The 13,178-nt window shown below is 41.3% G+C and overlaps 1 protein-coding gene across 1 annotated transcript in view; it reads right to left on the bottom strand.

Annotated features, from left to right (window-relative positions):
- HFM1 (helicase for meiosis 1) overlaps positions 1-13,178 on the bottom strand; it is a 98,079-nt gene that overhangs the window by 36,288 nt on the left and 48,613 nt on the right. The window contains exons 16-19 of the mRNA XM_054980361.1: positions 12,520-12,614; positions 10,872-11,005; positions 3,067-3,114; positions 673-753 (exon numbers count right to left, since the gene is read on the bottom strand). Of these exons, the coding sequence (XP_054836336.1) occupies positions 673-753; positions 3,067-3,114; positions 10,872-11,005; positions 12,520-12,614 (358 nt within the window). The remainder of the gene's footprint in view (positions 1-672; positions 754-3,066; positions 3,115-10,871; positions 11,006-12,519; positions 12,615-13,178) is intronic.

The following is a 13,178-nucleotide window of genomic DNA, read 5'->3' as shown; positions in this document are numbered from 1 at the left end:
GGAAAAAAATAAAGCAGCTCATTTTAGAGAAACAGGTAAATAAAGAATCATTTTTTTACATTATATACATGTTACAACCCATAACAAACTTCTCAGTCTTTTAGTTGCTCCCATTTCTAGACAGAACACATCAACAATCACCATTAACAACAGAACCATTATGGCTTGCTCATTAGTTGGACTTCATAACAGAATTTTCAGTGTTTCTGTGGATGGGGGGGGGCTTGCCACCAATTACTACTACTATGCAATTACTCAAGTGATACATGAAATCTGAAGGAGTGCTTCTAAGTTCAATGAAGGGTTAACCTCTGCTTAAGATTGTACCATGGAAATGTTCCATGATTCTACCTTAGTATTATTTATTTATTTCATTTATACCTTTCTTTTCTCCCCAATGATGACACAATGTGGCTTACAATATTCTCTCCTCTGTTTTATCCTCACAACAACCCTGTGAAGTAGATGAGGCTGAGAATGGGTGACTGCCCCAAGGTATTTTAAGAGACGGTGCTCAGCTGGCTACAGGAAAACATAGTGGGAGATGGGAAAGAATCCCTAACTTATCAAGGGTATAAGACATTATGGTGATAAGGACTTACTCAGAAAGCATTCTAAACCTTACAGAATTAAGTTTCTTTTGTAATAGATCAGTTATTTAATAAGTATTACCTGTTGGTTTGAAATAAAGTTCCTCATCCATCTTGATTAGATTAAGTGATGATAAATCATTCAGGTTCTTCAAACATAATTCTGTTCAAGTTGAAATGATAATTGCACCGTATATCAAAAAACTACATTTTGTATATAGCAGCAGAGGGAGGGGAGTCATTAAAACCAAGATAGGGCATGAAAACAGCATAAAGCAAACACTGAACAGCTTAAGATGCTATTGATAAAATTATCCTTAGGCCAGAAGCAGACACAGTACAGTTAAACCCCTAAGTTAAAAGCCTGGGTAAAAAGAAATGTTTTGGCCTGGCACCTAAAGAACAGTGGGGTAGATCAACATTCCAAAGGTGAGGGGGCACCACTGAAAAAATCCTGCCTCTGGTTGCCACTAGGGGGGTGCAGCAGGGAAATATTCGGTTTTTCCTCTTCGGGTTTACCCAAAGCGGGAAAATGATCCGGAATGACCCAAAACCCAAAGTGGCAAGCTGCTTTGGGTTTTGGTTGTCAGAAATCGCTTCAGTATGCTTTGTAATGATTTGGAGCATACCGAAGTGAGATTCCCACCTCCCACCTGAGCCCCCCTTCTCCCAATCCCACTTACCTTCGGAAGGCCAGAGAAGGCGCTTCTGCTGTCGCCACGACCAGCAAGATGGTGGGGAAGGCTGCAGCCGGTGCATCCACTGCCCGCACCGCCGCTTTGGCCTCAGCAGTGGCCAGCAGGGCAGCAGGGAAGGCTTCCACCGCCAGAAGGATGCCCCAGGTAAGTACGGTGGTGGTGGAATGGCGGGCACCCTTTTAAAAGGCCCCGAAGCTTCCCGAAGCAATCCAAATTGCTTCAGGAAGCTTTGATTTGGTATTTCCGAATCAGGGCCATCATACTGCCCAATTCAGAAATACCAAATCTTTACGAATCGAGACCAGTTCAGGTTTTTCCCCCGAACCTGGAACCCGAAGTGCACACCCCTAGTTGCCACCCACTTCACCTCTGCAGGCAGGAGCACAGAGAGCAGAGCTTGAAAGATGGATCTGAACCGATGCAGTAGACTAGAGTTGCCCTCCCCAAGTGTCTGAAGAAGAGAGCTCTGACTCTTGAAAGCTTACACTCTGAAAATCTTGTTGGTCTCTAAGGTGCCACTGGACTCAAATTCTGCTATCCTAAATATAGTTACAGCCTTCAAAGACCATTGACTTTAATAGAATTAGAAGTAGGGTTGGCAGTTTGCCTTACCCTTCGTGCAGGAGGCAAAAAAACCAGGCACTCTCCTGTGTAAACATCTTCGGGTGCATGCGTGCTCCTGGACTGAGCGATAATGTCATTTCCAAGCAGTGACATTATCGCACAGGGCCTTGTGCCGCCCCCAGGAGCAATCCAGTGCTCTGTCCCCAGGAGCAATGCAGTGCTCTGCAGTGGGCCCAATCGGGCCTGTTTGCGGCCTAAATTAGCCCTCTGTGAAGCACAGGAGCTCTCCAGGGCCATCTCGGCAGTGCTCCCACACTCTGCAATGGGCCGAATTGGGGCTGTTTGGGACAGAAATCAGCCAGCTGCGGAGTGCTGGAATGCTGCTAGGGCAACATGATGGGCCTTGGAGTGCTTCCATGCTTTGCAGCGGGCCGATTTTGGCCCCAAATGGGCCTCATTCAGCCCTTTGCAGAGTGCAGGAGTGCTGCTGGGAAGGCCCTGGAGAGCTCCTATGCTTCACAGTGGGCCAATTTAGGCCCCAAATGGACCTAAAGTTGGCCCAAATCGACCCACTGCAGAATGCAGGAGTGTGCTGCGCTGCTTAGGAACACACCCCAGGTGGCATGTTCCCCTGCCTTTTCCCCCACTGGCCAGGTAAGGGGGGGTGAAGGGTGGGAGCAGGGGATCCCCTGCCTCCAGCAGGGGACTGGCAACCCTACAAAGAAGGGCTTAAGCCTGAATTGTTCAACTCTTATTTGACTCCACCATTAATAACAATAATAATAATAACATTCAATTTATATACCACCCTTCAGGACTTAACACCCTCTCAGAGCGGTTTACAAAGTATGCTATTATTATCCCCACAACAAAACACCCTGTGAGGTGGGTGGGGCTGAGAGAGCTAGAAGCTGTGACTGACCCAAGGTCACCCAGCTAGCTTCAAGCGGAGGAGTGAGGAATCAAATCCGGTTCTCCAGAGTCCTGCGCTCTTAACCACTACACCAAACTGGTACTACACCAAACATTGATATTAGGTGGGTTAATTTTGTCTGGATAAACTAGCATATAACTCAGTAACTTGAGCAGTTAAGCTCCAGTAACTTAAGGGTTATTGGATTCTGATTTGTGACTGAATATCTACATACACATTGTGTCCTATTTATAATGCATTACTTTCTTTGTGTTTTCAAGTAATGCAAAAAGCATCTCACCTTGTAATTTTGCTTCAATTCCAGCTCTGTCCAATCCAACTGAAAAACCTTCATGAAAAGAAACATTAACGTTTGATTATGGCTTAACTCATAGCTGTTTTATTGTACAAACATATGCAAAATCCTAGATAAAATGACCGTCTAATTTCAACAGATCTATATGATGAACAAATACAGAGAGTTATTTGCTATAAAAAGATACATAGATGTGGGAGTTTATTAATTTTGTGGATATATTTTAAGCCTGATAAAAAAACAGATATGAACTGAGCAATTACTGTTAAAGTGTGCAGACATCCATGATCAAATCAAAGCACAAAATCTTTAATCTAATCAAGAAAGGTAGGTTCCTGCTTGCTTCAGCATGTCTGATATAGGTTGTTTTCATCTGGGTGAAATCATGTGAGAATTTTTAAGAGCTCATATCTCCAGCATATGCATGCTGCAGTCACATAATTTAGTCCTCACTTCTGTCACTAGAGATCTAAGCTTATGGTGAAGTGATCAGATGACTTTACTGTGGCAAAGCTGCAATTTATATTAATTCTACATGCAACATCATTGCAACTTCGCAGTGTTTCTGATGGCTGGTCAACTAATGGCCCAAATATGACTGAGGTATATTGTGACAGTTGTTTCTGTAGCTCTAGGGAACTATGGTAATTGAAATATGGAAAGGGAAGGCATTTGTGAACATTGATCAGCTGAGAAAGCACTTGTCCTTTCTCTTTTCAGGTACTTTCAAACATCCAGAGCTTGTCAGAGGAATAAACTAAAGGGAAAGAGTCAATGGACTCTTAATCTGTGGTTTATCACCTGTGGCCAGGTTCAAGGTGCATTAGCAGGAGGTCCCTGGAATTTCTCTGGGGCAGTGATGTGGCTGCTCTGACTGCCAGATCATCAATTAGTGAAGAGGACGAATTATAGCTGAGGCCGTCTGGACCAAACTATTTTTGCTCACTATTAGAGTTTCTGAGGCAATCTGAACACCATTCTAACATCTTGGAGCAGGGGAGGGAGTGATGTCATCTTGCTCCTTCACACCATATTTTTCTAAGAACTGTGTTTTTTATTTTATTGTAGTATTTTTTAACCTATGCTGTTAGCCACCTTGGGTCCCACTTTGGTATGGGAGAAAGGCAAGATATATATATATTCAAAATAATAAATAATGAACTTGTTATCACAATCTAAAGATGTGGATACATTACTTGGAGAAGTGAAGCCTATGTTTCACTCATCATATCTGGCTTCACTCCTCATATGTGGCTAACAGAGACTGCTTGATTAAGTTCTGAGTGTTGTAAAAACTTAATTGTGAGAACAAGTGGTTGTGAGACTCCTCCTAAAGAAGTCCTCTTTGGACCTTCAAGATTTAAACAATTATCATCCACATATTCAAGCATGTGGAAGTCAATGAAATGGATTATTCAGACCCATTTCAATTCACATTCAGGTGCAATTTTAGGACTGAGACGGCCTTTTTGCCCTTTGTTGGGAGCAGGATCAAGTAAGGCAACCCTTTTGGCTCAGCAGGACTTCTTGGCAGCTTTCTGTACTATTGTACTTTCCTGGTCTGGATGGCCGTGAATTGGTGGTACCATGCTCATATGGTTCTGATATTATATATCAGACCCATTTCAGAAGGTGGTGCTGGAAGACAACTGTTCAACACTATAACATCCAAAATAAATGCAATACCAGGTTGGACTACTATATTACACATTAAGTGGGGTGCCTTTGAAAGCTATTCATAAGCATCAGCTGGTCCAAAATGTTGCAACTAAGCTACTAGTAGGTAAGAAATAGAAGAACACTATCTCATCAGTTCTAAAGGTCTTCATTGGTTGCTGATTTGCTGCTGGGCCCTATTCTACTTGCACCCACTGACAGACCGAAACAAGATGGGTATGTGCACCAGAGTCAGAGATATCTCTATGGTGGCACTTAGGCATCAGATAAAGTATCTTAATGGTACTAATCTTTCAGATAATTATCCTTTGAAGCTTTTTAACCATTGTCCTGCTTTTATGCTTGGTGTTGTTGCTCTTGGAAATTTTTTCATTTTTAGTATTGCTGTTTTATTTTAAACAGTTTTGAACTGCTCTTTTAAGCTTTGGGGTATATTGTGTTTTTATTTTTTCTGTGATTTTTATTGTTTTAATAGCATTACTGTTTTTATTTTGTAACCTGCTTATATATATTTATAGAAATGTTTTAAACAAATAAGGGAGGGAGATGGTTGAGTCAAAGCTGTAAAACGGTCATTTTGTATTACATATTGGAAAAAATATGCATTTATGAATACACACAGCATGCTAACCAGGGCTTGGGATGAAAACAAAAATTAAAAACACCCATTTGTAACCATTTTCCCCAAGTTTACAACACTTCTGACAACAGCTGTTTCTCCTTATCTCCTTCCTCCAAACAAGGATTTCACTTCCATTTCCCCCCATTTCCTATTACACAAGAAAGCAAAAAACTGGATTTAAGCACAAGCATTAGTATTTGTCATGTTATTCTACTGGCTCTGACAAAAATATAACATATGTTGAAGAATATTTTAATTATTTTGAACATTTCGCATTTATTTGTACAATGGTTTTATCAGCATCTTAAGGAATCAAAGACAAGTTCAAAAACAGATGTATAGAAAGGTGTTAAATGTCCTAACTCTCATGATTTAAGAGCATTTCAACAAAGTAACTATTCCGTTTACCACTTCTACCCTTTATTTCACAGCTCTGCAAAGCAACTGTTCAGTGCTCAGAGAGATCCCACTGTGCTGAACAGAACGCCTTATGCTGCAAGTGCTGACAGCAATTGGGATCAGTGCAGAAGCAGAAACTCTGCCTTTAGGGGGGAAATAGGTCTGTTTTCATTCAATATGAAATGATTTTCTGAATTTTAATGTTTCCTCTGACCCTCAATAAAACAGATCTATTAATCAGAAAACTTCAGGAAACCCAACTGGTATTCAATAAAAGTGAACTGTTTCCTTTAAAAGTAGCCTCACAATTTAATACTGACCAGTGGAGATGATGTAGTTAACAGTAGCACCTTTCATAGCACTTCTGAAGCTTCCTTATTATGGGATATTGTAAAAGCCCTATTAAAAAAAAAGAATGCTACTTTAAAAGTAGCATTCAATCAAAATTCTATGCCCTACAAGAGGAAGCAGATGCAAAATTCTACAGGCTATTTTTCACCCTCCCAAATCTTTCTGGTTTAACATTGGTTTTTCAGTTCAGATTCTAGATATATGCAGCATGCCAACCATACATATCATGATTGATCTATCCTTGAGAAAACTCGATTTCTTGGCCTTGGGCCCAACACAGTAATTTTACTGAGCATCTATAAGGCTCCAATATGGGACTGGGACGCAATATACAGTTGAATAATTGCAAACCTGCAAATGTTCTCTTAAAAGGTGCCACTAGATCCTCAACATATCCACTCAACAATACATCCTACTAATTTCAGTGGAGCTGAATTCCTTAAAACTACGATTAAGGTGGCCATGGCCAACCCCTGGCTGGCGATCTCCCAGAACTGATCTCTATACAACAAGGCACAGTTCTCCTGGAGTAAATGGCTGCTTGGGAGGTAAACTTTATGACATTATACCCTGCTGAGGTTCCTCCTTCCCCAAACCCTGCCCTCCCATGCTCCACCCCCAAATGTGCAGGAATTTCCCAACTCAGAGTTTGCAACCTTACTTATGACTAGACATGGGCACGATCTGAATTACGATTTCAAAAAAGCCCCGATTTTGGCATTTGCGCTATTGTGACTCAGCTAATCGGTTCCGTCCACGGCAACCGATCCAGCAGTTGGGGGTTTGCTTGTTTGGGACTTGATCGGATGTATCGGTTTCTGTTCGGAATTGCAGATACTCTTGCGCCAGTATTTTATTCCCGGGGCAACGGAGCCAGGGGAATGAGCTGTGTTTGCCCTCCTTCTGTCGCCCTCGAAACACGAATGGAAGCCCAGCTTTCCTTGATTAGCAGGCTTCCTTCCAACCATGGAGCAGCAACCCAGGGGAGGGAGGGAGAAGGCGGTGTTCTGAAGCCATGGGCACAAAGGAAAGGCAAAAGGCAGTGCAGGAGGCTGGGAGGCTGCCCATGCCGTTCGTCTTTCTCCAGGACAAGGGGCGTGTGGGCAAGCCGGCCGCCCCTTTTCCTGGGAAAAGGCAAAAGGCAGCGCGGGAGGCTGGGAGGCTGCCCACGCCATTCGCCTTTCCCCATGACAAGGGGCGTGCGGGCAAGCCGGCCGCCCTTTGTCTTGCAGGGCAGGTGAAGGCATGGGCAGCCGTCGAGCCACTCGCGCTGCCGCCAGCTCCGCAGCGCACCGGGACAGCCAGCTTGCTGCGTGGGTGGGTGGGGGGACCCAGGAGCACACACGCGCATGCAAGAGCCTGACTACGGTTGCCCTGGGCGGTGGCAATCATAGATCCGGCCCTGGGAATGTCCCCTCCCTGAGGGGAGGCGGCTCATTGCCAGGTTAAAAACTCCCCCCTCTACTCTTAAGTGTGTGTGTGTGTGTGAATGTCCCCTCCCTCCCTGAAGGGAGGCGGCTCATCGCTGCTTCCCCCTGCCCGCCAGGCCTGGCAGCCACTGCCACCCACCACCATTCCTATATCGCTAGAAACAGCGGGGCGCCCTCCCGCTTTGGCCTTCCCGATTCCGGATCAGAAAAGGGACTTGATCGGTTAGAATTGGTGGCCTGGGTTCGGCAGCAGCCCGGATCCATGAACGGCTTAATCGGTATTTTTTTTTTATAGTGCCCATCTCTACTTATTTTTTTTTAATAATTTTTTTATTTTTCAGTATACAAAACACTACACAAGACTATCACAAGGGACGGGAAAAGATGGAGAAAAGGGAAAGGGGCGGGGAGAATAGGAAAAAAAAGGGAGGATAACCTACAATCAACACTACACTTCAATGTTTTCCCTTAATACTGCCATAATAAAAAAAAAAGCTCAATAAGATAATGATGGAGTGGTTAATCATACAGAATACACATTCCAAATTCTAATTAAACTTTCCTCCCCCTTCTGGGTCCCGGACGCAATTCTCTCTGAGCAGCCGCAACTGCGGTGCTCGTCTCCTCCCCCCCCCCCCAGACTTCTCCCTTTCTTCCTGCTTGGTGCACTGGAATTCCGGGTTTTTCTCCTCAAAATCCCTTAGTTGATCTTCTGATAATATCTTATAGGCTTGATCTTTATGTCCAAACCATATTCCTTCCGGAAGTAACCATTTGTACTTTATTCCGCGGTCCCTCAGAAGAGCTACGAACTTTTTGTACTTAAAACGTCTTTTCCGGACTAGAAATGGAACGTCCTTCAAAATCTTGACTTTATTACCCATAAAGTCCAAATCCGCATTGTATGAGTTATATAGGATAGTGTCCCAAATCTTTTTAAATGAAAAGTCAATGATGATCTCGCGAGGCAGCTGTCACTTTATTGCATATTTTGAAGAAGCCCGACGGACCTCCAAAATGGCGCTTTTGACCTCTTCTTTAGTTGTCCTCGTGGGTGTCGCCAGTAGTTCCGAGACCAAACCCCACAGATCCTCATTTTCCTCCTCTTTCACGTTTTGGAGGCGCAAAATTGTCTGCGTTCGTTCCACCTGTAGCCCGATCAGCTGGTTCTCCACCAACTTCAGCTCTTTTTTCGTAGCCTTCACAAGTGACGCACTTTCCAGAGCAGACTTCTCTGCCCCCCCCCCGCTGCTTCCTTAATGGTTTTCACTTCGCTTTCAATTAAGCCCACCCTTTGATCAGTTTCGTTCAGCTTGTCAACAAAGGGTTTTATGGCTTCCACCACCGCCCTGCGCACCAATTCTTCGAGCGACTCTCCCTTCTGCAAGGTAGCCGAGATTGACTTACCCAGAGCGGGACTTTGCTTCTTTGCAGCCATTTTAGGGGGGGGGGGCGCCAACCATGCCCATCTCTACTTATGACTGCAGCCATAACACTGAAGGTTAAGAATTACTCTATCCATAAATGGGCTTAGACTGGAGGGAGTATCTCTACAAAGCAACACTGCAGTTTTTAACCTACTGTTAAAAGGTTTTAAGGCCCTGCTATCAGAGCTCAAATGGGAGGTCTGACTGATATATTCCGGACCTGTTGCTCCAATTTCCCTGATGTTCCTCTACTGTCTAATCTGCTGGTATGTCTATAGGCTCTCTCAGAGGAATTCTAGCCATTTACCAGCTTGTGCAATTTTCCCAAACAAAAGACGCAAATGCAGCATTCGTATATGATGGCATTTAGTATCTATAGGCAATCCTCCTACAGCTGCTTTCTTTGGTGAAAAAACCCAGAGGCCCTATACTAGAGTCAATTTTCTTCTTCTGTGGCTTCTAAAGATGTAAAATTTTCATAAATTTTGAAGCCAGGCGGGGGGAAATCGTTTAGGAAAGGGAAATGGAAATTTGGGGGGAAATTGAAATATATGCAATATTTACTCTCTATTAAATCTAAACTAATTTTACAGCTTTATCAACAGAAAAAGCATCTTTTATAACTTTTTAGCATATACAACTGCAATATTTGACATATTTAATTTAAAAGTTATAAGTGCCTTAGTTTTCTACATGTAACATTGCAAATCTACTCAATACTTGAGAGAGAACTGCAAACTGATGCACCCTATATTACCTTAGCACATGCTATCTGAAGAGTAGAAAAAATAGTGATAAACTGAAAACACAAGTTAACAGCATATTTTATATGTACTTAAACTTTATAACGTTATAGCATATTATCAGCATATATGTTATAGCATTTTACCTATGTACAAAATTAATCACATTTGAAAATAAAAGTATCAGCAAGTCTCTGATTAGAGAATCAGTTTCTGAAACTTTGGATTCTGAGCCTTCGCATTTATCCTCATGCAGCTCTTCAGAAAACAAGGTTTGCATGAACTGAAACAAGCTTATCTACTCCTTAACAGCTTCTAGATGCATGAATACATCTTGGATTTAAGAGCTATATAAGTCTACAGCATGCCCACCTTGTCTTTAAAAGCATTTCATTTATTGTAAAACAGAAAATATTTCATAGAAGTTTTCCCCCAGTATTCGCCAAAATTTCCATTGGAAAAACTAGGGGGAAAGCCTCAGGTAAAAAGTGGTTTTTCCCCCCTCACATTTTCCATTTTTTTTCTTGGGCCTTCACATCTCTAGTGGCTTCACAATAAAAGGACAAAGAAGAAATAAAGTAAAAGCAAATGAGAAAAAGTAAGTAAAAGTATATAAGACAAGTGCTAAAACAATGGTTTCAAGCATGAGGATTCATTTAAAAACTGAGAGAATATACTGAAGCCATTACAGCATTCCATACCTGCAATAAAGACACCAGAAGTTTTCAGATTTATACCATGCTACAAAAAAGCAATTGTAATGTTGCCAATCATTTATTATTGTAACTTTCAGAAGGGACAAGTGAAGGAGGGAAAAGGCAATGAGTGGCCTCCATTCCCCCCACCCCCACCCCATACACATACAGGCATACATAAGACAAGGGACTGAAAAACTTGATTCTTTCCCACACAGACACATATCACCATAACAACTGAAAGAGGTTTGCCTACAAATACTACTGAAAAGAAGAGCCTGTGCTAGACTAGAGGAAATACAACTTATCTTTTTTTGTAGTTTTTTTTCTTATTAAGAAATAATCTCCCAAAATATAGTTACTCCACTGTAACCTATTTTATTAAAATTGTACCACAGCATATTTTAACTGAGTGCCAGAGTCCATAAAGCTTAAGAGCAACCAACCATAGTGAGCTGGATTCTTCAAAGCTCTGATGTACAGGAATGTTGATCGTATCCATTCTAAAGCTATGTTCACATCAGTGATGGTGTGGAGCACTATTTCAGCATTTAAATGTTCAATAAGATGTGTGTGCAAACTAAGAAAAACAGAAAACAAGTTAATTTTTAAAAAGTTTATCTATAACTATGCACCTTATTCTTACAATGCATTCAGCTCCTCACTCTCACAAGCAGGCCAATGCAGTAAAGTAGGACCGAGTAGCTGAAGTGTACAGGAATAACTCTGCAAAAACAATGGTCACAGTCACCACTCACTCTAGAAAATGGTAGAAAAAATAATGGCTTGTATCCTTCCTAACACTCTGCTCAGCCACTCCGAGCACAGCCCAAGGAACAGTCTCTCCTGTCAAAGGAAGGCTCCAAACTTGGCTGAGCAAAGCAGTAGAAAACAAGGCATTATATCAAGAAATGCTTTAATGCCACACTAGGTATCTGACTATTGCAGTGAGTAAGTTTCTCCTTCTCATTTTCCCTACCTAAGGAACAGTAAAATCACCTGTTTGGTAGTATACATATCTCAGTGTAAGATTTCTTCTAGCAGTAGCCAATTGCACACGGACATGTTTCAGGAATGGAAACATGTTTCCCCTCAAAATGTGGACACGGAGTTCAATCAAAAAAAAGTTGATTGAACATACAATGACATTTTATTGCAAACTGTGGTTTGGATGATTACAGCCCACATACAAAATACTGAAAATGAGTTACAAAACTTAAGTATAGTTATGCTGCAGTCCATTATTTAGGATTAAGCCCTACTCAAAATTCCTTTAAGTAAACATGCTTAGAATCAAGCTATTATTAAGAAGTTATTCTCACAGAAAACAGTGGGGTTTATTATAAGTAACCTCATTAGGATCAGATGTAGGTTATGGGATTTTCAGTATTAGCCTCATATGTTCTCCACATACAAAATAATTTTGACATTCTCTGCTAATTTTCCCCTGAATATTCAAGACAGAGTATTTTATATCTATAAAATGGCAGACATCTCGATATTTGAAAGTCAACTTCCAATTCTACCATTATCCAGTAGTAATTTTTCATTGTCACTGAACTCGCCTATGTTTTAACAAGGATCTACAAGTACACTTGCCCAAAACAGGACAAATGTAAGTAAACATGAAAAGCAGAGCTACCCCAAAACATGCAGGCAACCTGAATCTACCTGGTTTCTTCTCTCCTGCCTCCCACCTTTCTCCATCCTCTATCATATCTTTGCTATTGTACCAGTCACCTATTTTTTTTGTAAAGATGCAAGTTGTGAATTGTGTTAAGATTTATTTTACAGCACATAAGGATTGCAATACTGTACACAATTACACCAGCATAAGTTTAATTAAAATGAATGGGAAGTAGAAATATGTTACTATCGCCTGAATTGCAATCAAAGCTAACTTCTGTTCTAATCAGATTATTACAGTAAACATTCATGAAAAACATTACTATAGATTTTTTTCTTGATCAGTATTCTCCTACATGAAAGGAAAATAAAGTTTCTCCATGTCTTGCCTTTCCTCACAGGCATCCTTCTAAATAAACAAAGATGTTACAGACAATATTTCCAACAGCTTGGAGAAAAATGGGTTACCTGCTTTCTATTGTATCTGCCCCACTTAACATCTGAACATATTTGTCTCTTGTATTTAGCCTGGTCATGATAACTGCTGTTGCTGTTGTATCAAACTGCAGAAATACATATTGAAGTACAATTTAATCAGAGCAGGAAGAGGCTAAAATATAAACATTTATTTTTGGTAACCCTAATAGCACCATCCTAAACAGAGTTATATTTTAAGAATGTCAGTGTCAACTGGTATAACTCTTCTTAGGATGGCACTGTAATGTCAGAATGTTCATTATTATGTTCAATTACAGAGCTATTCTCACATTAAAATTTCTCTAAAAAAATGTATTAGCAAGAACAAGTTAATAAGTTTACTTTGTGAGAAATACACATATATGAAAAACCATGTTCACAATTCCAGCATACATGTGATTTTCTTACCAAACAAATGAGTACAAGTTCTCTCTCCATTATTATTTTCCTAACAGGAATGGCCTGTGGGATAGGTCTGCTCCAATCACAGCTTGGAAAGCAGTTATAAGAGGCAAGTCCTGGCAAAGAAAAATCTATGTACATGACATCAACTACCCATTTCATGTTTTTTTAAAAAACTGTAAGGATCATGGGTGCTATCCACATGCCTGTGGGAATAAGGCTTGCTTACTGTTTGGGTCCAAATTCAC

This window comes from Eublepharis macularius, chromosome 5 (genome assembly GCF_028583425.1).
Source record: "Eublepharis macularius isolate TG4126 chromosome 5, MPM_Emac_v1.0, whole genome shotgun sequence".
NCBI classification, from domain to species: Eukaryota; Metazoa; Chordata; class Lepidosauria; order Squamata; family Eublepharidae; genus Eublepharis; species Eublepharis macularius.
Note: the sequence above shows the minus strand (reverse complement) of the source record. Positions and strands in the feature narration are given on the sequence as shown.